General features: G+C 40.6%; 1 protein-coding gene across 4 annotated transcripts in view; it reads left to right on the top strand.

The window, feature by feature from the left end:
- The window catches only part of PTPN13 (protein tyrosine phosphatase non-receptor type 13), a 427,557-nt gene that overhangs the window by 225,223 nt on the left and 174,534 nt on the right, over positions 1-27,800 (top strand). For all 4 annotated transcript variants that reach the window (XM_075351805.1, XM_075351812.1, XM_075351792.1 and 1 more), the window contains exons 8-9: positions 25,686-25,781; positions 27,708-27,795. In XM_075351805.1, the coding sequence (XP_075207920.1) occupies positions 25,686-25,781; positions 27,708-27,795 (184 nt within the window). The remainder of the gene's footprint in view (positions 1-25,685; positions 25,782-27,707; positions 27,796-27,800) is intronic.

The raw sequence follows: 27,800 nt of genomic DNA, 5'->3' as shown, positions 1-27,800 counted from the left end.
TATTCAATCACTATTAAAACCACTATTTTTCCTTCACCCTTTTTCATCCCTGTGTCAGTATTAGATTGGTTCAAAATTTTCACCATATTTTCTGATATTTTCCAAAATAAATACGAAAAATATTGTGCTAAATTTACCAATCACATGAAGTATGATATGTGATACAATAAACAATCTCAGAATCACTGGGATCTGTTGAAGCACTCCAGAAGTTATTGGCCTGCTTAAGAAGGTGAAAAAAGCTTTGTGGCGAAGTAAGGGGTTAAACTATTAAAATTACAATGAAATGCAAATGCTCAAAGGAATGCTAATGTTGACAGTAAGCTAATTATACTCTTCTAGGCTATATACACTTATTACTAGATTACACTATTAGTAGCTTGTTTTCATTTTCTATGATGGCAGTGGGAATGTTTCATTTTAGGACAGAACCACACAGGGGACTACTGCGATCCACGCATGACACTCGGCTCATGCTGGCAGCACAGCGGGAGCAGAGTGTCATGCGAGTGCCACTGCGTCTGAGGTCCGATCATGCGATCGGACCACAGCTGCGGGGGGGTGGGCGGGAACTGAGGAGGAGAGGGCCAGCGCTGCAGAGGAGAGGGAGGGATTTATCTCCCTATCTCCTCCATTGCCGGCTATTGCCATTCTCACTCTGCACTCGCATTACATCGGTGTACTGCGAGTGCAGTGCGATTTTTCTCTCGCCCCATAGACTTGAGTGGGTGTGAGTGAAACAAGAATCGCATTATACTCGCAGCATGCTGCGACTGTTTTCTCGGTCCGATTAGGGCTGAGAAAACAATCTCTCATGAATGCTGACACATAGGGTAATATTGGTCCGAGTGGAATGCGATGTTTTATCGCATTCCACTCGCTCCGATTTTCATGTCGGTGTCTTAGGCCTTAAAGTGGCTGTACAGTGAAAAAAAATGATCACCTATGCATAGATTAGGTGATAACTTGATGGTTGGTGTGGGTCCGACTGCTGGGATCTGCATCTGTTGGCAGAACGGGACACTGTTATAAAGTGGCGCAGCAGGTCAGAGGGTTAAACACTGCTCTATTCATTCTGTATGATACTGCTGGAAAAAGCCAAGCGCAACACTCAACTCCCCCATAGTGAATAAATAGAGCAGCAATTGCACATGCACACTTCTGCTCCATTCAAACAAGGATAAAAGGGCCTTGTTTTACTAATCTGTGCCAGTCCCTGTTGTTGGACCCCTAAGATCAACAGGTTAACAATCCATCCTTAAGGCCCAGTCACATACAGCGACTTACCAGCAATTCCGACAACGATACGACCTGATAAGGATCGCTTGTAAGTTGCTGGGAGGTCGCTGGTGAGATGTCACATAGTCATGCCTTACCAACGACGCCGTAATGATGAGCGACCTGTATAAAGATCTCGGTGGTCGTTGGCACCCTGTAACACAGCAGCTAGTGTGACGATTCAGACCTCGAATAGGGGCATAGTGTTTGAAGATCGTTAGGAGGTAGGCGTCAAACACAGCGATGTGTTCTGCCCAGCAGGACATCGCCTTTGAAGAAAATGGTCTGGACCATTCGGCAACGACCAGCGATCTCACAGCAGTGGCCTGATCGCTGGTAGGTGTCACACATAACGAGATTGCTGGCGAGATCGTTGCTACGTCACAGAAACTGTGACTCAGCAACAATCTCGTTGTGTGTGACGGGGCCTTTAGGCCTGGTGATCACTGATCACTTGTTTTCACTGGAAAAAACCTTTGTTTGCTCCATTGTTACTAGTTATACAATGCTGAGCTCAGCTATCTGATCTTATATCTGAATATTCCTCCAGGCTGAGTTGCTTCATTCTGATAAGTATGGTAGTAAAAATGGTTTGTCTCTGTAGTTGCTGCACCCAGATAGACCAGTTACCTGTTCTCCTGCACCCAGTGCAGAATGTTAATTACATATTATCAGTAAATTAGTGTAATTTGTGGCAGGTTCTGCTGTATTTTTTATTCACATTGGGATTCACGTGCTCTGTCCCCATACCAAATAGATACTCTACATAAATGTACATAAGGTATTAATCTAAAAGATGATAATAAGCATAGAAAGTAGTGATGGGTGGACCTGCAGATACCTGGTATCAGCGGGCCCAACCGAGTTTACAAAGAAAACCCCAGTTCAGGCCCGGAATTCTTGATATCTGGCTGGACGCCAATCCCCATATAAGTCTTTGGGGACCCAAATCATGCACTTACAAATAGTGGTAGAAGGGATAGGGGATGAGAGCAAGAGCTTTATATTTGCCAGTCTCTGCTTCCGGGCTGCTCATACTAATTCTGGGGCCAGTCATTACCCTCATGCATATGCACTGCTTCCCCCGCCCACCGGCAGTCCCGGCGTCTCTGGTTGCAGTCATACAGCGCCCCCACCCTGTGTGATAGAGTGTCTGACTGCATATAATCAAATTACAGAAAACTTGGCACTCATATGGTGATTGAAAATTTTATTGGGCGGATTTTTCAAACCAGCAAAATACATTTTGCTGGTTTAAAAAATTTGCCCATTAAAAATTTTCAATCCAAATATGAGTGCCAAGTTTTCTGTAATTGATTTGAAGACAGATTTGGAACCTACTTGTGCACCATCTTACCACAAGTGCCGGGTGTAACTATTCTACTGCAACTAATCAGAGACGCAATGTGTGTCTAGATTGGTGTAAAAATAAATAAAAAAATTGGCTTAGGGTTCCCACATATTATGATACCCAACACAGACAAAGCATATGGCTGCAGACTGCAGCCACCGGCTGTGTGTTTATCTGGGCTGTGTATCAAAATAAGAGGGACCGCGTGCAGCTTTTTTTTAAAAGATATTTAAATAAATAATTTTTAAAAAATGGCAATTTTGATACCCAGCCATGATAAAACTGACAGCTGGGGGCTGGTATTCTCAGGCTGGGGAGGCCCATGGTTATTGGCTTCCATCTAGCTTAAAAATAATAGCCTTCAGCCGCCCAGAATTGTCATACCCATTAGATTTGACAATCCCAGTGCTTTACCAGGCTCATCTCGATTGCCCTGGTGTAGTGGCATTCGGGGTAATGACAGCTCACAGCTGGTCACAGGTGGAGCACCATGGGAACTTTATTTTTCCGTTCACAATATTTTGAATGTTAAGGTACCTGTCCTGGGTCACTAGGGTGCCGTACTCCTTCGCTGAGGAGCCTCTGTGTGCAGATGAGTTCTCGAGTGGGGTATACAACTGGCTCTCCTCGAGACCTCCCAACCGTCCTTTTTCCTGATTCTGTCACTTACCCTTTAACCCTTTATGATGACAGGTTGAAAAAGTTAGATATGTTTAGCTTAGAAAAAAGACGTCTCAGAGGAGATCTCATTTATATGTATAAATATATGTGTGGTCAATATAAAGGACTGGCACATGACTTATTTCTTCCGAAGACAATACTAAGAACAAGGGGGCACTCACTGCGAGTGGAAGAAAAGCGATTCCGACAGCTAAATAGGAAAGGGTTCTTTACAGTTAGAGCAGTCAGACTGTGGAATACCCTACCACAAGAGGTAGTAATGGCAGATACTATAACAGCTTTCAAAAAAGGGCTGGATGATTTCCTCAGTACACACAACATTGTTGGTTATAAATGACTTAGTGACCAAATGTAGAACTGGTGGAGGAAGGTTGAACTAGATGGACCTAGGTCTTTTTTCAACCTTAGTAACTATGTAACTATGTAACCCTATCGCTTCGATTTTGCCGCTATCTCAGGTCAACCACTAGGTGGTTTAGTAACCAGAAAAGCCGTTACTAATGTGTGTTCTGTATTCTCTATGTGATTACATTTGTGACACCTCTTCCCCGCTTTGGGAGGAGGTAAATTTAGTGTTGTGCTGCCCTCTACTGCTTTGGTTTGGTATTGTAATTTGTATTGCAATTTGTATTGCAATTGATTTGAAAGCAAGGAAGTGGCTGTTGGGGGCGGAGCTTGAGGAGGCAGTTGAAAATAAAAACGGTTGTATGCGGTTTAGTTGCTGTGATGCAGGAGAAAAATGGAGACCTCCATTGAGATATGCGGGCAGTGTAATTAGCACCCTATTCGGAGGACCCCGCTTCTGCAACAAGAGAGTACTGAAAAAGTAAGCAACAAACTATACACCTATCCTAAGATAAGGAAAAGGATGGCAGCACTGCACAGTATATTGCACTGATCCTCCTCACCTTATACCCAGAACAGTTAGTCCAATCGATAGTGACATCCATCCTCCCAAGGCCGGGATAGGAAAAACGCTTCAACTAGTCCACTGTGTAAGAGATCTCTTTATTGCTATCAAATCACTGTCTATGTAAAATGGATAAAGCAACTTTGTTTGACTAAAGATTGGTTACAAGATTTCAGTAAAGTTACTCATTCACGTTTTCACAGAATCCTCGGTGTATGTCTTCCTTCAGCGGCCTTATACCTTGCGAATATCATTACAACTCTAAAGGGTGCTTTACACGCTGCAACATCACTAGCGATCTCGTTAGCGATGTGACACGGCAGATCGCAGATGAGATTTGCCGAGATCGCACATAGGTCATTTTTATAGCGCCGGTCACATGTGCGATCTCAGCAAATTGTATGTGCGATCTGGCGTGTTACATCGCTAACGAGATCGCTAGCGATGTCGTAGCGTGTAAAGCACCCTATAGTCTCCTATCTCTGTTATTTTCAACTTCATAATTTGCCACCTAACCTAGGAAATTGATGGAGCCATCGGAGACTCTGTGACCTGAACATCCTCCGAGGTAGTAGGCCCGGCTTCTCACAAGGCGGTGCGACAAATTACAGTAGCGCCTTTGGAATTTGCACCCATCTAGCAGCACAAAATATTAATATATGCAATTATTCCTTAATATTAAACACTGAGTACATGCTATAACCATTAAAGGGCAAGGCCACCTTATAGAGATGTATGAAGGCTTGTTTTTTGTTGTATGTTGTAGTTTTGAATAACACTATTCATTTTACCATTAAATGGAAACTGGAAAATGGGGGAAAAACTCCCAAGTATGGTGAAATTGTGCAAACAAATAGCAATAACTGACTTCTTACATTAGAATTTTCTTTTTACAGGGTTCATTGTATAGTTCATGGTAGAAATGACCTGCCATTAAATTTTTCAGGTTAATAAAATTTATTGCAATTCCAACCTTGTCTTGTGAATGGCATTGCAGCTTAGGTAACCATGGTTATGACCATAAGCAACTAACTATGACATGAGAGGATGTCAGCATGGATACCTTAGCCCTCATTGCCCTTCACATGAGGTAAGAGACATATCAGGAGAACTATACTATATTTCTAATTGGAGGCAATTGCTAATATTATTATTATTATTATTTCACCTACTACATATTGGTATAGGATCTTGGTGATGGGAATAATCCTCTACCTCAGCCATCATCTGAGAATGATGCAGGCCCAACTTATGAGCCTGCTTCAAAGTCAGGGACCTGACATATGACATAAAAGTGAATCATATGTTGGGGAAGGATTAAAGTAACACTCCACCATTTTCTGGCTTTAGGCTTAGTAAATATGTCTTAAAATTGTTAGCCGGAACCCCTTACAGTAAACTAGGGCCATTTGTTTTAACTTCTAGAGTGTGTGGCTCAAACAAATGTAATTTATATCTAATTGACAACTCTTGTGGGATTAATTTAACACGGAGAACTGTCTTCATATGTTGAGTATTTCTCTTTGGCTGCGGTCACGCAAATGTTTGTTTTCTCATCCGAGAGGATCCGCTCTATTATGCTAAGGGCACTCGGCTCAAACTCTAATGCGAGCATCATTCACTGTGATCCGATTCTCTCGCATGTGAGGATCGGATCACAGGTGAGGAGAAGATGGAGAACCGCATTTCTACATCTTCGCCATTGTTTGTGTAAGCATAAATCCAAGTACAGTCCGATGTTTTGCATGCACACATATACTTGAATGGCTGTGCACCGTCCGATATATGATGCCAATTGCTTGAGATTAAAAGCCCTGGTCGGCACCTCCCCACAATATGACACTGGTCTGTGGGCTATTCAGTGAAGTATCAAGATAGCCCTCACCCATGTTGTACGCTCGTGTGAGGGATGCCTTATTCTGGTTCTGAAGTTGCTCAGCTCTGCACTATTCTGTTGTTATGACAGCACAGGCTTCAACTGCGGCCTAGTAGGAGGCAGCATAGGCTCAAGTGTACAATCCAGGTGAAGGAAAATTTGGGTATGGCGCCATGACTTTTACCAGAGGTGGGATGTTTAATTTTTGTATGGAGTTACAATAGGGGAAAAAAGTATTTAGTCAGCCACCAATTGTACAAGTTTTCCCACTTAAAAAGATTAGCGAGGCCAGTAATGGACATCATAGGTAGACCACAACTATGAGAGACAAAATGAGAAAAAAAATCCAGAAAATAACCTTATCTGATTTGGGAAATTTTTTTTTGCAAATGATAGTGGAAAAGAAGTATTTAGTCACCTAAAAACATGCAAGATTTCTGGCTCTCACAGACCTATAACTTCTTCTTTGAGAGGCTCCTCCATCATCCACTTATTACCTGTAGTAATGGCACCTGTTTGAACTTGTTATCAATATAAAAGACACCTGTCCACAACCTCAAACAGTCCCACTCCAAACTCCAATTAGGTGAAGACCAAAGAGCTGTCGAAGGACACCAGAAATAAAATTATAGCCCTGCACCAGGCTGGGAGGACTGAATCTGCAATAGGCAAGCAGCTTGGTGTGATAAAATCAACTGTGGGAGCAATAATAAGAAAATGGAAGACCTATAAGACCACTGACAATCTCCCTCAATCTGGGGCTTTACACAAGATCTCACAAAATCCCAGAACCACACGGGGGGACCTAGTGAATGACCTGAATAGAGCTTGGACCACCGTAACAAAGGCTACAATCAGTAACACACTACACCACCAGTGACTGAGATGCTGCAGTGCCAGACGTGTTCCCCTGCTTAAGCTAATACATGTCTGGGCCCGTCTGAAGTTTGCTAGAGAGCATTTGGATGATTCGGGAAAGTATTGGGAGAATGTCATATGGTCTGGTGAAACCAAAGTAGAACTGTTTGGTAGAAACACAACTCGTCGTGTTTGGAGGACACAGAATGCTGAGTTGCATCCAAAGAACACCATATCTACTGTGAAGCATGGGTGTGTCAACATCATGCTTTGGAGCTGTTTCTCTGCAAAGGGACCAGGACGACTGATACATGTACATGAAAGAATAAATGGGGCCATGTATCGTGAAATTTAAAAATCTCCTTCCATCAGCAAGGACATGGAGATGAAACATGGCTGGGTCTTTCAGCATGATAATGATCCCAAGCACACTGCCAGGGCAACAAAGGAGTGGCTTCGTAAGAAGTATATGAAGATCCTGGAGTGGCTTAGCCAGTTTCCAGATCTCAACCCCATTGAAAACCTTTGGAGGGAGTTGAAAGTCCGTGTTGCCCAGCAACAGGCCCAAAACATCACTGCTCTAGAGGAGATCTGCATGGAGGAATGGGCCAACATACCACCAACAGTGTGTGCCAACCTTATGAATACTTACAGAAACCATTTGACCTCTGTCATTGCCAACAGAGGATATATAACAAAATATTGAGATGAACTTTTGTTATTGACCAAATACTTATTTTCCACCATGGTTTGCAAAAGAAATCTTGCCAAATCAGACAAGGTGATTTTCTGGATTTGTTTTCCCATTTTGTCTCTCATAGTTGTGGTCTAATGTTGTCAATTACAGGCCTCTCTCGTCTTTTTAAGTGGGAGAACTTGCACAATTGGTATCTGACTAAATACTTTTTTCCCCACTGTAGCCTTTCATTAGACAACTTCCAATTATTTTTTTTTATTTGAAAAGCTAAAGAACAGATTTTCATATAAAGGTGTGATAAACCTGACCTACTGATTTTTTTTACAAAAGGAATCTAAACTATTGGTTGGAACAGAGTCCAAAATAAAGCGTTTTACCCTGGTTCTAGGATGTAGAAGCTAATTTCTACCTATTAACATAGATAATTATCCATTTTAGTATTTGATATTTCAAAAAAGTGTTAATAAATGTGAGGTTGTATTTGAAAATTTCAGCATTTTGTAGTTTGCGCCTTTGTTAATTATCTATTGCAAAGTTAGGTGAAGCAAGACAAATTCAGAGAAAGGTAACATTTTAAGAAATATGATGTAGTATTTATTTCTTTTGCTCACTTTTATAGCGCCATTAATGCCACAGCGCTTTACAGGCGTGATCATCACTGTCCCTATTGGGGCAAAAAAAAGGAGAAAAAGCTACCTGGTAACAGAAAGTGCACACCCAAATCATATTATGCAAAAGCATCATCTTTAGTAACAAATACATCAATCTGACAAAAACAGAAAAATTTCATTAAAACACTTAGAAATGTTAGAAAGGAAAAAATAGTTTCCAAATATATTGGGACAGGATATAATAATCCCACAGGAATGTCACCAAAATAATAGGCAGACACTGGGTAATAATATTTACATATCTGGCAGGCACACTATACAAAGGGGACAATAGATAATTAATAAAAATACAAATATGTATAATTCATCTTAACATTAGATAACAAGTGCATAATTAAATAGCCATCAACAAACAGTTGCCACATTGCACTGACTGCCATAGAAAATGAAAGAGTACCCAACTGCCCGTATTACCTACTACCCACCTACTGTGCACTTTCTATTACCAGGCAGCTTTTCCTTCTTTTTTAACAATAATTTTTGTGTTTGGACTGTATTGTTAGCATCCTAGTCTGTACAGTTTGTGATTATTTTTGTGGTGCCCACTGGCCTTCTTTTCAACACAATCTAAATTCTCCATTGTCACGATGTACAAAAGGCCTGGTAACACTAGTACAGCATATTCCACACTAGGTGGCAGCAGAGTAGTGAAGGAGAATCAAAGTAACACTGTAAAAGAAAGGTAGCTGAAGTACAGCAGAGTAACTTCAGCAGGCAGTTCACAGGTGAACCACCAGGGGGCAATAGAGTAGTCAAGCAGTCAGGGTCTAGCCAGGAAAGTCAAGTCACTGCAAAGGGAGGATCAAAATCAAGCCAGAAAACAGAACTGAAGTTGATATCGGGAGATCAGGTATGCAGAGGGAAACACAAAGGGCACAGGGAACAGAAGAAAAGACCGGAGGGTGAGGAGACACAAACAAGGGAAGAGGATGAACCAGGATGGGTAAACAGCTGACAGGAGCTGGAAGCCAGGGACTGGGACAGGCGGCCGAATGGGGGAGGGTACAGGTCAGGGCACGGTAACAAGGAGTCACATTAAACAGGAAATCTCACCAGAGCCAGTCAGAGGCTGCAGAGCAAAACTATAACCAGCACAGAAATGCAGTTGCAGTGACCAGATATAGTGTCTCCTGAAACCAGAACGAGGCTGATGGCAGTTAAATCCTGACATGACCAGGCTGGGTCTGGGAAACTCTGGAGCGGGGTATACCGTTCCTGGATCATGATATCCATCTGTATGTCTTTGGAGTGTGAGAGTAAACTGGAGCTCCTGGAGAAACCCACACAAATATGGGGAGAACATAGAAACTTTTTCCAGATGTCCTTGGTGGGATTTGAACCCAGGACCCCTGCACTACAAAACTGCAGTGCTAACCACTGAGCCACCGTGCTGCCCTCTAAACCAATTACATCTCCACCGTTGTCTGCTCTCTGATCAGTGCTGAATGGAAGGGAGTAGTATGTTTACTTACGTGGCGTTTATAGAGCTGGCTGTACTCTACAAATCTTATATGGCTGCTTTCTTTATGCCCTTTATGGGTTACAGTGCAAAGGTTGAAACAATTAAACCCTTATCACTGCCTTGTGAACATGGATGGACATCTTTTGATGGGATGTTCCTTGGCATGAATAGCATACTAAATATTGCCAACTACTGCACCAAACAACTGAACTGAAACAAATCCAACACAGAAGAGTGACTTTTCTAGTAATATCTGCCACTGTCTATGTATGTCATGCCCTTTTGTGTTGAAATCCAAAATCTCTAATATGTGGTCAGCTGCAGGCTGTTTTGTAGATGGGATACGAATAAGCAAATCCAACCTTCAGAGCAATCCTATGAAGCGTTAGGAAATGTGAGCCCACCATGTACTCAGTTATTTTATCCTTTATTGTTACACATAGTTAAGTAGAAAAAAAAATAGTGCAAAAAGTCTAGAAACAGTTTATTACTGTTTTGTAATTAGATGCTACCTAATAATCTTTTATGTCCCTTTTTCACATGCCTGATTTTGGTAATAATTGAGGAAATTTGTATGGGAGGTAATAAATGGCCATTTTTGTTTGTAAACAGTATTTATTGTAATAAGTGTCTCAGTCAGAAGGGCGGACCTCATCATACTCGCTTGCCTGAGCTTGCATCTCGCATCCTGGATAATTAATGTTTTTGTAAAAGTTTATTCTGCCTTGGTGCATTTCAGGTTTAACCTACCCTTGATTTTGCAAGGCAATTTAAATAAAAGAGCACTGGAGGACGTCACATGTGAAGGCTTTGAAATCCTACAGCAATGGTGGATGATGTGTCAAAGATGAATATTTAACAATAGGCTTTAGTCATTATGGGCTGTAAAGTTAATTCAGGGTGTCTCCTAGAAACGTATGAAATGATGAACTCCTCATCAGTCTTGCAGTTTTCTTAATGTTGAACTGCGTCTCCTATGAAATAAATCATACTAGTGGTAGACTGCCTGAAAAAATAGACCTTAAGTGGGAAACTTTGAGAAACCGCTCACAGAGGCTGTTCTGCACAAAAGGATTTACTAAAGCAGCAAGTACCAAATTAATTATTGCACCCTCGATACTTTTGTTTGGGGCAATATTTTGGGGTGTTCATTGGTTATAACTGAAGCCTTGTATTTTCGGATACCATCAAACATGGTATTTTACCATGTAGAGTTGTAGTCCAAGTGATCTTTAGATCCTAAAATAAAGACGCAAGACAGAAGAAACCCATGAGATAGAAAGGGAGGTAAGGACCGACTTTCAATTATCTTCTAAATGTTAGTTTGTTTTTAGATGTTCTTTTTTGCTAATTTGGAGACATTGTGATGGCTTGGGAAAATTGTTATTTGTATTTCTACAAAAATAAATAAAATAATAACCGAAAATCCAACACCTAATTTTGTCGAATCTGATGTAACAGCAGAATACCTTCTAATAATCTGCTGATACAGAAAACATGGATGCATTTGAGCAGTTTAAAATGTTGAGGTTTCTCTAATGATATATCTGAATTTCCAAAATAGAATTAAAATGGAATTACTTAGAAGTGCACAGCAGGAACAACACATCTGAATTGTCACAGCAGGAATAAAGTAGGCACTTATGGATATTTTCTTTGCGTGACAAACAATTGGGACCCTTAACCCCGTCAGCCCACTATTTACAGTTCGGAATCAAAGATCAATTTTTCCTTATGTATTATACCACATACCTTACTGATGTATATAAATCAGCTCTATTGTAGTTGTTGCACCCCATATATGTATAATTTGGGAGAATGAACTTCTCTTAAAACTGTATTCATTCTACTTATGTGGGTATTAGCTAGGTCTACCATAGAAATATCTTTTATTTCCAGCTGTATCTAACTTTCAGTGTGTGTAGATGTCCCTAGATGTAACTAGTTGACATGCAGTAATTACAGCTATGTTATTTAATATTATTTCTTTTATTATATTTATTATGTTTTGCCTATATGGCGCCATCATATTCCACAGCGTTTTACCGATATGATCATCACTGTCCCCATTGGGGCTCACAATCTACATTCCCTTCCCAATCTACAGTCCCATTTACATTCCCAATCTACAGTCCCTTTGGACTGTGTGAGGAAACCCGTGCAATCTCAGAGAGAACATAAAAGGTCCTTTCAGATATTGTCCTTTTGTGGGATTTGAACCCAGGACCCTATTGCTAACCACTGAGCCACCATGCTGCACAAATGATAAAATCTGATCACAGAACTGATTGTTTTGATCCTTGTGACATAACTATTCTTTCAAAACAAGAATGCCGCGGAGACACCATCACATGTTTCTCAACGCTGGCCGGAAACTAGACAGGTCTTTCACTGGGAAGGAACAACCCCGGAAAGGGCAGTCTCCAGTCAAGGAAGCCGCCTATGCCAAACATGGTATCCATCCACAGACAGCTGTTTCGGGGTATTTTCCCCTCATCAGTGTGGAGTAGGAAACTGGCTAGTGGGAACAATGCCTAGTAGAAGACTACATAGGTAAGGATGGTTAACCTCGGGGAGATCAACATCCGACACCGCGGAGACACCATCACGTGTTTCTCAACGCAGTGACACTAGAACAAGACCCCCTGGGAAAATATGCAAAACAAGAATGCCGCGGAGACACCATCACATGTTTCTCAATGCTGGCAGGAAAAGTAGCCAGGTCTTTCACCGGGAAGGAACAACCACGGGGAGTGCAGTCTCCAATCAAGGAAGCCGCCTATGCCAAACATGGCATCCATCCACAGACAGCTGTTTCGGGGTATTTGCTCCTTATCAGTGTGGAGTAGGAAACTGGCTAGTGGGAGCAATGCCTAGTAGAAGACTACATAGGTAAGGATGGTTAACCTCGGGGAGATCAACATCCGACACCGCGGAGACACCATCACGTGTTTCTCAACACAGTGACACTAGAACAAGGCCACCTGGGAAAATATGTTTCCTACTTCACACTGATGAGGGGCAAATACCCCGAAACAGCTGTCTGTGGATGAATACCATGTTTGGCATAGGCGGCTTCCTTGACTGGAGACTGCCCTTTCCGTGGTTGTTCCTTCCCTGTGAAAGACCTGGCTAGTTTTCTGCCAGCGTTGAGAAACATGTGATGGTGTCTCCCCGGCATTCTTGTTTTGCATATTTTCCCAGGGAGCCTTGTTCTAGTGTCACTGCGTTGAGAAACACATGATGGTGTCTCCGCGGTGTCGGATTTTGATCTCTCTGAGGTTAATCATCCTTACCTATATAACTATTCTTTCAGATATATGACCTCCCAAAGTCTAGCTTTGATCATTGTTATTGTTCCCCCATCTTTGGGGGAAAAAATGTAAAACAACCATTATTTTAACTAAGAGAAGTCAGAATTGTGGATTACTACATTGTTAGTTTTTTAATTTTTGAGACAGCTTGCAGTATAGGGTATCTGGTTGTTTTTTTGGGTGATCATTGTATACTAGCAATTTGCTAATAAAATAATTCTGGAAATAAGTGAGAATTACAAATGAAGAAATGACTCAAATGCTCGTGCAAAGGTTGGAGCAATGTGTCAAATAATTTTGCCTCAATCCCTTGCAATTGTGGACATCACGACAAAAAACATTGACGTGAAAATGTTTTCCAGTTCCTAATGTCTCCCAACTAGGCTACAAATTGTGTTCATAGACTCATATGTCTTATTCCATGAAAAAAGATGATGATCTTGCTGTGCTCATGTCTGTTTGGACTCAGGGTTTACACTTTGATGCATTCAGTATGTCAACATCATGCAAAAAAAAGGAATATTGCACATCGATCTGAATGAAATAAGTCCCATCTTCATTTTCCTCGAGGCAAAGTGCTCTCTGTTGGTGCTTAGAAGAGGTGCGTCTGTCTAACCCACCCTTTATCCAGTTTATCCAGTTGTCTGATGGATCATCACCTTCATAGTGTCTGGTCTGGGCGAGGGTTATACAACAAATCCAGCACTTTGCATGCCCTTCAATTGTGTCGTCCTTTTAGGTGAGGGCTTTGAAATGTTTCTAATGTTTCTTTGTTCCTCATTTTTATGTCTGGGTGGTTTTGTTTATGTTATATTTGAAATGAAGAAAATAATATTCCTATGGGATAATGGTTGAAAAATAGCAATGGATGGGACATTTTATAGTAAATCGCAGGTGAAGAGTAGACAGAATCTTTTTATCTTCTGGAATGATTTACATTTTGACTTTGGTTTTCATAACTTATCAGGGCAATCCAATGCCTTACCCTATAAACTCTTCCCATATACCGTACTGTTAACAATGGGACAAAACCACAAAAGGATGCTCACCTTATTAATATCCACCACCCATGTGCTGATAATTCCTGCTGATCTACCTGTCTATATTAAAGGGAAGCTATCATCAATAAATGACCTATTGTTTAAATCAGTTTTGTGTGTTAAATTTAATTTTTTTAAGCAATTTTATTTGTTTAGTTTTTACATATCACAGTCCATGTTAATGATAAAAACAAGAAATCTTACAATTTTCACACTGAGCCTTTTTAAACTCAAACTTCCTGTTATTTCAGGAAACAACATCTGTACATAGCCACAATGTTCAGACCACAACCCTGTCTTTTGCATTGATTGAGCGTGTATAAACTGAAGGGAGGAGGGGCAGGGTCGGCTGAGACATTGCTTTATGTAATTGTTGGATCCTGTGTTATCAGCTGTGTATAATGGTATTACCTTGCATTGTAATCCTGCCTCTGATGATAAGGAGCTAAAAACTGTTTCTAAAAAGACAGGAAGGGTGAATCTGAAAAAGCCCTAGTGATTGACTGCAACTGTCAAATGGCAAGTCAACATATCTTTTCTGGAACTGGGTGATACGGTGGGGAACCAGTGTACAGGGTAGTGTCAGGACGATAGCTGGGATTGTAAAATCGTGATAGATAATTTATTAAAAATCTGAACATAAGTTAAAACAACTTTGAGTTTAACATGATTATTTTTAGACCCATACTCAATTACCTTGGCCTCTGTTATACAGGGGACTAAATAGATTATATAATAGCAAGAAATGTAATATTACTACTATGTAGTAATATACTCTTTCCGTTGTTGGTATTGTAAGTTGTAAAAAAAAAATGCTCATGTCCTTGCTGTGTTTTTATGTTAGGTCTCCATGTTAAGTACTTGACACCCATCTTTACCACAACACGACGGACTGTATAGAAACGTCCATGAAATGCTCCCTAAGCAATGTGAAAAGCGATGATGTAGGCCATTAGGGACAGATGGATTAGAACAATTAACCTCTGTCACCTGTGCTCTGAAATACTCTGAAGATTGTGCAGTGTCACGAACAATATTCAGTGCTACTCTTTTTCCATAACACTAGTCAGCATTGTTTAATAACTAAGCTATATACATTATATCACAAAAGTGAGTACACCTCTTACATTTTTGTAAATATTTTAGTATATCTTTTGATGTGACAACACTGAAGATATGACCCTTTGATACAGTGTAAAGTAGTCAATGAACAGCTTGATTTATATAAAACCAGCAAACATTTTGCTGAAGACAAGCAGACTAAGGACATGAATTACTGGATCCATGTCCTGTGGTCTTGTGAGTCTAAAAAGAACTTATTTGGTTCAGATGCTGTCAAGCGTGTCTGGCCTCAACCAGGTGAGGAGTACAATGACAAGTGTGTCTTGCCTACAGTCAAGTATAGTGGTGGGAGTGTCATGGTTTGGGGCTGCATGAGTGCTGCCAGATGTTATGAACAGCTACAATTCTTTGAGGGAACCATGAATGCCAACATGCACTGTGACATACTGAAGCAGATAGGGAATTTAGATTGTGAGACTCAATGGGGACAGTGTTGCTGATGTATGTAAAGCGCTTTGGATTATGTTAGCGCTATATACTAATAAAGATTTTTATTATTCAAAAATTGGACTGCATTCCAGTATACCAACATGATATCGACCAGTGACTTGCTAAAGAAACCAAGAGTAAAGGTGCTGGACTGGCCATAAATGTCTCCAGGCTTAAACCCTATTGAGCATCTGTAGGGCATCCTCAAATGTAAGGTGGAGGATCGCAAGATCTCTAACATCCACTTTACATCCACCAGCTCTGTGATGTCATCATAAAGGAATGGAAGAGGAGTCCAGTGGTTCCTGTGAAGCTCTAGTCAAATCCATGCTCGAGAGTTGAGGCAGTGCTTGAAAAAATATGGTGGCCACACAAAATATTGACAATTTGGGCACAATTTGGACATTTTCACTTAGTGGTGTATTAACGTTTGTTGCCAGTGGTTTAGACATTAATGGCTGTGTGATGAGTTATTTAGAGGACACCAAATTTACATTGTTATACAAGCTGAACACTGACTACTTTACATTGTATCGAAGTGTTATATCTTGATTGTTAAAAACAAATTGAGGGACACAAAAAGCGCAAATAGAGTCTTACCCGAGTAAAGTACAGTGGAACCTCGCTTAACGAGTAACCCACTTAACGAGAATTTCGCTTAACAAGCAAAGCTTTCTGTAAATACACACACATGTACGCACAAACACACACAAACACACACGCACGCACATACAGTATTATGCTCCCCTTACCTTCCGTTCCACCGCCGGCCTCATGGTTCTTGTAGTTCCCGAGTACATCGCAACATCCTCGTGGCGAACTACAGGACCCAGGAGGCCCGCAATGGAACGGAAGGTAAGGTGAGCATATAATATAGTGTACCGTCCATTTCATCGCCGGCCTCCTGGGTCCTGTAGTTCGCCCCTTCGCTCCACTCCAGGCTGTGCATCGGCATCCATAGCGACGAAGCAGGAACTTTCTGTCAGACGCTACTCAAAGGCAGTGCGCTGGCCAATCAGAGGCAAGCGGCTCTGCCTTTGACGTCAGCACTCTGGCCGTGGAAGTTCCTCCCTCGTTGTTATGGTAACCTGATACACAGCCCAGCCCCGTACCAGAGAACAGAAAGTCCCAGGAGACCGGTGATGCAACGGAAGGTAAGCTGAGCATATAATCTGTGCGTGCTTGTGCGTGTGTGTGTGTGTGTGTGTGTGTGTTTGTGTGTCTTTGTGTGTGTTTTGTGTGTGTTTTGTGTGTGTTTGTACATGTTTGTGTGTATTTGTGCATGTGTGGAATGACAGAATAGGGGACCAGGTTGGGACATTTAACACGTTGTGGAACGAATCGTCTGCATTGCAATGATTTCCTATGGGAAATCTTGCTCTGCTGAACGAGTAACTTGGTTAACAAGCACACTCCCAGAACAGATTATTCTCGTTAAGCAAGGTTACACTGTAGTTGATATAAAGGGGTCAGGAAGGCTCCCCTGTAGTAGTTGTGAAAGTCATATATACGTGTACCAACGGCTGCTGTAACTACCCTGTGGAAGATAAGTGCAGATCAAGGAAAGGGTTAAATGCTGCTCTGCGGTTGAAGAAAATCCAAGACCAAATGGATAGGAATTGTGATCTTTTTTCGTCTACGCATTTCAGAAATTATTCTCCTTCTTAATACCAAAAGTCATATTAGGATACAGGCACAAACAGAGGAGGTATATATACGTACAACAAGGGTAGTTGATGGGTTTTTTTTGTTTTTTTTGTGTGTGTGCTTGTGCTGTCACATGGATAGCGTTTACAGTTTAAAATGCATCTACAATCAGACAAAAACATCAGTGTACTAAGTGAAGAGTGAGGGACATAGAATAAACATTAAAAATTATCTTTGCATAACTGGCAACAAATTATATACCATATATGCTGAAATAAAACTAACAATATGTATAAAAACTATAAATATATGTGATCGCTTCAAAGGTCTGAATGGGAAACAAACCAAGACAGTCACATGCGGTGGAAGCAAGTGTGGAAACCTATGAGATGTTCCACCAGGGAGGATGTGAAAGAAGAAAAGAAGAAATACCAGACATAATGGAGAACTTTTAGTTAAGTCACATACATAAGAAGAAGAAATGCATACAGATATGTGAAAAAAAAAAACCTGTGAGAATAATAAAATATATATTTGTTTGAAAATTACATATTATTGTGAAAAAATAAAAAGGTAAATGTGTGGTTAAATCAGAGCCCCAAAGTTTTCAGATGGTTTTTGGTCCTTCTGAGATTCAATGGAGCATGGATGACCTCTCTACAATATATAGTACTACTTCGTGCTGGTGGGAAATATCAAGGTTATTGAAAACAATAAATGAGGGATATAAAATCTGAATGGGACATTTAAATGCATAATAGATTAAAGTGATACTGGCACTGCATATATATATCTACAGTGCCTTGCGAAAGTATTCGGCCCCCTTGATTTTTTTTTTTCAACCTTTTCTCACATTTCAGGCTTCAAACATAAAGATAAAAATTTACATTTTATGGTGAAGAATCAACAACAAGTTGGACCCAATTGTGAAGTTGAACGAAATTTAATGCTTATTTTAAACTTTTTAAAAAATGAATAACTGAAAATTGGGGCGTGCAATATTATTCGTCCCCTTTAAGTTAATCCTTTAAGTTAATACTTTGTAGCGCCACCTTTTGCTGTGATTACAGCTGCAAGTCGCTTGGGGAATGTCTCGATCAGTTTTGCACATCGAGAGTCTGAAATTCTTGCCCATTCTTCCTTTGCAAATAGCTCGAGCTGAGTGAGGTTGGATGGAGAGCGTTTGTGAACAGCAGTTTTCATCTCTTTCCACAGATTCTCGATTGGATTCAGGTCTGGACTTTGACTTGACCATTTTAACACCTGAATACGTTTATTTGTGAACCATTGCATTGTAGATTTTGCTTTATGTTTGGGATCATTGTCTTGTTGGAAGACAAATCTCCGTCCTAGTCTCAGGTCTTTTGCAGACTCCAACAGGATTTCTTCAAGAATGGTCCTTTATTTGGCGCCATCCATCTTCCCATCAATTTTAACCATCTTCCCTGTCTCTGCTGAAAAAAAGCAGGCTCAAACCATGATGCTACCACCAGCATGTTTGACAGTGGGGATGGTGTGATCAGGGTGATGAGCTGTGTTGCTTTTACACCAAACATATCGTTAGGCATTGTGCCCAAAAAGTTCGATTTTGGTTTCATCTGACCAAAGCACCTTCTTCCACATGTTTGGTGTGTCTCCCAGGTGGCTTGTGGCAAACTTTAAACAACACTTTTTATGGATATCTTTGAGAAATGGCTTTCTTCTTGCCACTCTTCCATAAAGGTCAGATTTATGCAGTGTGCGACTGATTGTTGTCCTATGGACAGACTCTCCCACCTCAGCTGTAGATCTCTGCAGTTCATCCAGAGTGATCATGGGCCTCTTGGCTGCATCTCTGATCAGTCTTCTACTTATTTGAGATGAAAGTTTGGATGGACGGCAGGGTCTTGGTAGATTTGCAGTGGCATGATACGCCTTCCATTTTAATATGATCGCTTGCACAGTGCTTCTTGGGATGTTTAAAGTTTTGGAAATCTTTTTGTAACCAAATCTGGCTTTAAACTTCTCCACAACAGTATCACGGATCTGCCTGTTGTGTTCCTTGGTCTTCATGATGCTCTCTGTGCTTTAAACAGAACACTGAGACTATCACAGAGCAGGTGCAATTATACAGAGACTTGATTACACACAGGTGGATTATATTTATCATCATCAGTCATTTAGGACAACATTGGATCATTCAGAGATCCTCAATGAACTTCTGGAGTGAGTTTGCTGCATTGAAAGTAAAGGGGACGAATAATATTGCACACCCCACTTTTCAGTTTTTTAAAAAAGTTTAAAATAAGCAATACATTTTGTTCAACTTCACAATTGTCTCCCACTTGTTGATTCTTCACCATAATATTTACATTTTTATCTTTGTGTTTGAAGCCTAAAATGTTGGAAAAGGTTGAAAACAATCAAGGGGGCCGAATACTTTCGCAAGGCATTGTATATACAGTACAGACGAAAAGTTTGGACACACCTTCTCATTCAAAGAGTTTTCTTTATTTTCATGACTCTGAAAATTGTAGATTCACACATGCGGAATGAAATACTTAACAAAACAGTGTGAAACAACTAAAAATATAATATATATTGTAGGTTCTTCAAAGTAGCCACCTTTTGCTTTGATTACTGCTTTGCACACTCTTGGCATTCACTTGATGAGCTTCAAGAGGTAGTCACTGGAAATGGTTTTCACTTCACAGGTGTGCCCTGTCAGGTTTAATAAGTGGGATTTCTTGGCTTATAAATGGGGTTGGGACCATCACTTGTGTTGTGCCGAAGTCTGGTGGGTACACAGCTGATCATCCTACTGAATAGACTGTTAGCTGCTTTTTTCTTGTCATAATACATATTCTAAGTAAAGAAAAAGGAGTGGCCATCATTACTTTAAGAAATGAAAGTCAGTCCGAAAAAATTGGGAAAACTTTGAAAGTGTCACCAAGTGCAGTGGCAAAAACCATCAAACGCTACAAAGAAACTGGCTCACATGAGGACCGCCCCAGGAAAGGAAGAACTAGAGTCACCTCTGCTGCGGAGGATGTTTATCCGAGTCACCAGCCTCTGAAATCGTAGGTTAACAGTTAGCAGCAGCTCAAATTAGAGACCAGGTCAATGCCACACAGAGTTCTAGCAGCAGACACATCTCTAGAACAACTGTTAAGAGGAGACTTTGTGCAGCAGGCCTTCATGGTAAAATAGCTGCTAGGAAACCACTGCTAAGGACTGGCAAAAAGCAGAAAATACTTGTTTGGGCTAAAGAACACAAGGAATGGACTTAAGACCAGTGGAAATCTGTGCTTTGGTCTGATGAGTCCAAATTTGAGATCTTTGGATCCAACCACCGTGTCTTTGTGCGACACAGAAAAGGTGAACGGATGGACTTTACATGCCTGGTTTCCACCGTGAAGCATGGAGGAGGAGGTGTGATGGTGTGGGGGTGCTTTGCTGGTAACACTGTTGGGCATTTATTCAAAATTGAAGGCATACTGAACCAGCATGGCTACCACAGCATCTTTCAGCGGCACGCTATTTAATCTGGTTTGCGTTTAGTTGGACCATGATTTATTTTTCAACAGGACAATGACCCCAAACACACCTCCAGGCTGTGTAAGGGCTATTTGACTAACAAGGAGGGTGATGGGGTGCTACGCCAGATGACCTGGTCTCCACAGTCACCAGACCTGAACCCAATCGAGATGGTTTGGGGTGAGCTGGACCGCAGAGTGAAGGCAAAAGGGCCAACAAGTGCTAAGCATCTCTGGAAACTCCTTCAAGCCTGTTGGAAAACCATTTCCGATGACTACCTCTTCATCAAGAGAATGCCAAGAGTGTGCAAAGCAGTAATCAAAGCAAAAGGTGGCTACTTTGAAGAACCTAGAATATAAGACATATTTTCAGTTGTTTCACACTTTTTTGTTAAGTAATTCATTCCACATGTGTTAACTCATAGTTTTGATTCCTTCAATGTGAATCTACAATTTTCAGAGTCATCAAACTAAAGAAAACTCTTTGAATGAGGTATGTCCAAACTTTTGGTCTGTACTGTATATATATTAATTCAACAAGTAGGGTATACAATTTGTTGCCACAGCTATGCAAAAGATATTTTTTTTTTTTAACAAACCTTATTTGATGATAAAAGATAATTACAAACAGTTTAAAACATTGCATAATCTATTTTGGTCATTTAACCATTCTCGAACAAAACCTTTTGATTTTTTTTTTACAACATTCATTGATCACAATTTTCAATATCCATAACAATGTGAACCACCTACCTATCTATTCCTACTAAGTAACTTGGAACTTCCTCAAATTCCCTCTAGGTCTTTAATACTATACGAAGCTGTATTCCGAAACACTTTTACTAAACTTGAAATCTTCAACTGAGTGAAACTACATTCAATAAATGTTCTCCATTTATTTAAAGAATATTTTTGTATTTCTTTCTTTTTGTTTCTCCGTCTCTATTTTATCAACAATCATCAGCTTCTTTAGCGTCTCTACTACTTCTGATATCCCTGGCACCTATTTTTCTTACCAATGTCTGAGGATGCATTTCTTTGCTACCATCAACACCATGTGGATTAGAGGGACATCTTATCTTCTGTCCTCTCCCTCCCTTGCGTCATCCGAATGCAAGATGCAGGCCTGAGTGGTTTTAGGGACATCTACACTCCAGATTTTTTTTATGTAGTCAATAACATCTCCCCACATGTTTTGCATGTTCGTACATTCCCACAGACAGTGGAATGGATTTGCTCTCCATAAACCACACTTCGAGCAAGCAGTTAGGTAGAGTGCTGGTGAATTTCGGAAGGACAGATTAATAGCGTAAATTAAATTGTGTATTATTTTGAAGTGCATTTCTTTCCACTGTTCATTGAAAAGATAATTTTTAATGTTTATTCTATGTCCCTCACTTTTCACCAAGTACACTGATGTTTTTTGTCTGATTTTAGATGCATTTTACACTGTGAGCTCTATCCATGTGACAGCACACAAACAAACCATCACTTACCCTGGGTGTATGTATATTTCCTCTGTTTGTGCCTGTATCCCAATGTGATTTGGGGTCCAGAAGAAGCAGAATAATATCTGAAACGCATAGATGAGTAAAGATCACGATTCCTATCATTTAGTCAACGGCAGCGTGACGTTTAACCCATTCCTTGATCTGCACATATCTTGATTGTTGACATTGTATCAGTGTCATATCTTGATGGTTGACCAATGAATAGATAAACTATTTACAAAAATGTGAGGGATGTACTCACTTTTGTGATATACTGTAAAGTGTTAGCATATATTTTTAGTATATTGTTAAAAGGAATCCTTCTTCCAGTCTATACTGCCCAAACTACGAGCAGCATTTATTTATTCAGACACTGGCTGTGTTAATTCATGACCTGCTGTGTCACATGCCTGATTCATTAAGAAGCATGAAGTTCTTAATGAATCGGGCACCTCGGACTCCAGCATGGCCAGTCTTGTTGATTCGGGACCTATGTGTCTTTGCTGACTAGTCCGATGTGGTCTCCCTGCCATGCTCCATATTATTTCACAGGTCTCTCCCTGTCTTCAGGCAGCATGAATCTGATGACCGGCTCGAATTAACCTCTTAAGGCAATATCACACACATGTATGGGATTTCAGCGATGATCACGCTTACAGAGGGCTCAGGAGATGGCTATATTACAAGGCCGGCATATGTTGCTAATAGCTGTGGCCAGAGATTGCAATGGCTGTTAACCATTTAAACCCTGATATCAATCTCTTGACAGTGGTATTTAAATATGACGCATCTGCTCGCACTTATCGGCTCCAATTGGCACCTTGTTAAACAAAATGGGGATCCCAAGGGCTCTCTGTGGCAGTTGAATGCCTGCTGAAGGCTGCGCACTCTCCGGACACAAGCACCTCAGCTGCATGGAAATACATGCAACCGACCCGCTCCTGTCTGGAGAGTGTGTGGCCGTGCCGGGTGATACCGATGCGAGACTCGCACAACTCATACACAAATAGAACCGTACCCTATAGCTGAGCTTCAGAGGAGTTCAAAGATGGTAGTGACAGGGTACCCATATGCTGAGGTTCAAAGGAGACACAATATACTGCAATACTTCTTTATTGCAGTACATAGTATAGGCGATAAGATTCTTGCCGGTTCATGTCCTCCGAGAAGACTAGAGGATAAAGTAAAACATACAAAAAAAGTACATTTTTTTTCTAAAAAATATGAAATATTTATATTTTCTATTTATTTTCTAAAAAATATAAAAGTTCAAGTCATTAGTGATGAGCGAGCACTACTATGCTCGGGGGATCTGAACTTGATTAGAGCGGTTGGATTCTCTGATGCGTTTGACTCGAGCATCTAAGTATAATGGAAATCAATGGGGAACTCGAGCATTTTCCCCCATTGACTTACATTATACTCCTGTGTTCGAGTTGCACCCAACCAAGTATCCAACTGCTTTTATCGAGCGTCAAGCACCTGAGCATGGTAGTACTCGCTTATCACTGCAAAAAACAAGCCCTCATCCAGCCTAATGGATTTATAATAAATATGCTATGGGTCTTGGAATATGCCAACACAAAGCAATTTTTTTATATATTCATTTATTTGTATTTCTGATTTTTTTTTCTCTTCTTGAATTATGATTCCAGTTTTTTTAGTACATTAAATGGTAAATTGAATGGTTTAATAAAAAATTACAGCTCATCCCACAAAAAAAACATAAGCCATTGTACCACTATGTGGATAGAGAAAAAAAAAGTTATGTCTTTTGGAATAAAGGGAGCAGTACAAGATTTGTCATTAGCATAGCACTTTAGCAAAGGCTACAAAGTCTATTTTGGACATTATTTCTAACTTGTGTTTAAACAGTTTCTTTATTTGGGGGATTGGGGGTTGTTGTTGTGCAACAGGTCAGAAATCTGCTTGGATTATTTTGTAGACGAAATATAAGGGTTATAAATAGTGATGGGCAAGCACTACCATGCTTGGTACTCAAAACAAACAGGTCAGATGCTTGGATGGGCTTGACTCGAGTACGGACTATAATGGAAGTCATTGGGAAACTCATGGCATTTTTCTAAAAAATCTTCTTGAAAAATGCTTGAAATCCCCATTGACTTCCATTATACTCAGTCATATACTAAGCATCTGATCTGCTCGTTTTGAGTACCAAGCACCCAAGCTTGGTAGTGCTCACTAATCACTAGTTATTAACTTTTCTGTTACAAAGAGCTCATTGAGGAATACTCTATTACCTCATTCTCAAACTCACTTACATCTCTCAGGTCGATGGCCATGTTGAACTCATTGTGCCTGCCCTTGTTGGAGACGTTATTTAGTTTGAGGCGTGGCAAGTACCAGCATGGGAGACTGGCTGGGAATCCCTGGTTCCGTTACCTCATTCTGAAGTGTGCTATGAGTAATGATATATACAGGCCGTAGCCAAGTGCTTTAACCTTTTTAATTAAAGGGGGCTTTACACTCTACGACATCGCTAATGCGAACTCGTTGGGGTCACGGAATTGGTGACGCACATCCGGCCCATTAGCGATGCCGTTGCGTGTGACACCTATGAGAGATTTTGCATCGTTGCAAAAACGTGCAAAATCGCTCATCGGTGACATGGGGGTCCATTCTCAAAAATCGTTACTGCAGCAGTAACGAGGTTGTTCCTCATTCCTGCGGCAGCACACATCGCTCCGTGTGACACCGCAGGAACGAGGAACCTCTCCTTACCTGCCTCCCGGCCACAATGCGGAAGGAAGGAGGTGGGCGGGATGTTACGTCCCGCTCATCTCCGCCCCTCCGCTTCTATTGGGCGGCGGTTCAGTGACGCAGTTGTGACGTCGCTGTGATGGTGAACAAACCGCCCCCTTAGAAAGGAGGCGGTTCGCCGGGCACAGCAACGTCGCCGGGCAGGTAAGTAGTGTGACGGGTCTGGGCAATGTTGTGCACCACGGGCAGCGATTTGCCCGTGTCGCACAACAGATGGGGGCGGGTACCCACGCTAGCGATATCGGTACCGATATCGCAGCGTGTAAAGCGGCCTTTAGCCTTTTTACAAAAATACACTTGTTTAAGTAAAAAAAAATAATTTTCATATCCTTTAGTATTTCTTTTCTTTCAGCGTAGGCTTTGATCACAGTAGTTACTTTTTTACCATGTTCCATCGGCCTTTTGGGCCCCTGTATCTAAAACTATATGCACATGTATATTTTATGTATTATTTTACTTGATGTTTTCTGTAATGTTAGTGTATTTACTGTGTATCATTCTACTTCTTGTTTTCTAATAGTGTTACATGATTTTTCTAAATGCCCTGTATTCCTTTGTTGCAGAACCTGGAAGATTGCACCAGTTGGGGCACAGTGATGACTATAGCACATCCAGTGAAAGTCCATCGGTTTTGTCATCAGACCCAGAATTTAGACAAGGTAAAATATAGTAATTGGTATAAAACTTCTAATATGTAGTTATTATGTGCCATGTTGTGATGCACATTGTAAATCTGCAATTCTCTGTAAGGCTAGGTACAAGCCGTATAAGGTAAAGATATTTCTTACATATGTCTACCATTGACTATCCAATATAGAAAACTGGCTAAACCGTACTCTCAAACATAGTGTCAATTGAGTATTAATAATAATATCAGAAGGGGTTGTCCCAGTAGTAGACAACCTCTTTAACCTGTCAAATAGGGTAGCAAAAACCTGGTGACAGATTTCTTTTAAGATATGGCCATTTTTAGCTTACAGAGTGATGGCATCTGGCCCTGATTCAGTATATATCCAATTAGTCCTCTTTTTTTCTCATCGTTTGAAGCCTTTGGAAATAACATTTTGTGATTGCATCCTGCATTGCAAGTTTAAAAAGCATTAGACCATACACGGGGGCATATATCACTACAAATTCGAATTCTAGTCTAATGATTTGTGTAGCATTGTTTGTCTGGCCATATGTGCTTATAAGTAAAGTGCCCATTGAAAGAACAGGCATTCTCTTGAAGCAATGTTATGTCCCCTCTTCTTCTAGGCTCTTGAAATTCTGAGCATGTATCTTCTCTTTGAGCTCCGCTATGGTTACTAGGCTCACAGAGAAGGAAATATGATACACGACAAGCTATTTATATCCTTCTGCTGGGCACTTTGGGATAACATTTAGTGGGCACAATATTTTTTAGGTCATCTAATAGATGTAGAAAGGTAAGATTTTATTTTATGTCTACTGATGATGACATTATGCATCCAGGTTAGCATTAGCCCCCAACTCTATTTATGTTTATGTACAACCCTAGCTGTTTATGAACAAGAAAAAAAACCAATGCATTCTTATGTGATAATTTTATAGCCTTCACCTTGATAAATCTGTTTCTCAGTAATCTGTTTTGTTTGGTCACCTGTTTTTAGTTATTGACTTTCATACAATTTTACACTCCTTTTGGCATCCATCGTGATTTGGCCTGGAGCCCAGTTAATAAGGATATAGCCTTAAGTCATGTATTTCAGTGCACAGACTGCTGTAGTGTAAAAAATAATCCTGTTCTGAAAGTTCAGGCAAAGTATATTTCATATTTAGGTAAACTTAATCAGTTTCTGTGTTACTAATATTTAAAGGGGATGTATGGGACTTTGGTTATTTTTGTATGAGGCTTTGACTCACCAGCAAGTAGATGCTTACTACCTGCCAGTACTGCCCAGCGGCCATCTCTGCTGCCAGATCATGTGGTGACTCTCCTGCTTCCTTTGACCTCATGTGAACAGAGCAACTATTTCACTTCTGTTTTGCTCTGTAGACGGGGCGACACTGCAGACATCGTGCTGATTGACGTCAGTTAGGGAGCAGAGAGTCGGCTGTCAATTAGCATGGTATATTCAGTGACGTCCCATCTACTAAGCAGAAGAGAAGAACGTGACATCACCAGAAGTAGAAGAATCACTGGTAGAAGCAGACTGTGACCACTGTGAGCTGGCAGAGGTCGTCGCCATATAGAACAGGCAGGTAGTTGTTGTCGCTATACAGAACAGGCAGGTAGTTAGGAACTTACCTGCTGTTAAGTTATTCGTTCTATGTGGAAAAAAAGCAAAGACCCCGATAACCCCTTTAAGTTGTGCAGACAGACAATTTTTGAATGATGTCAATAAGTTACTACTGTTCTAAATCTTCTACAGAGTAGATAATTTTTTTTCTGCGTACTTTTAGATAAAAGATTGTAATCAATTAATGACTAGCAATTAGATACAACAATTGGTGTCTCTGATGGACTTTTTCTATAGAAGAACATTCATTTGTTTATAGAATTCAGATGCATAAATTAATCAGGATAAGGGTAACCATTAATAAAATTATGGTTTGTTTACAAGTGAGAAACTCTGAAATACTGAGAGGATATGACTCACAAGGAGTACTTACTGGAGCTGAAGAATCAAATCGTGGACAGCATGCCTTAAGGTAGG

This window comes from Anomaloglossus baeobatrachus, chromosome 1 (genome assembly GCF_048569485.1).
Source record: "Anomaloglossus baeobatrachus isolate aAnoBae1 chromosome 1, aAnoBae1.hap1, whole genome shotgun sequence".
NCBI classification, from domain to species: domain Eukaryota; kingdom Metazoa; phylum Chordata; class Amphibia; order Anura; family Aromobatidae; genus Anomaloglossus; species Anomaloglossus baeobatrachus.
This window is presented reverse-complemented; position numbering and strand designations above follow the sequence as displayed.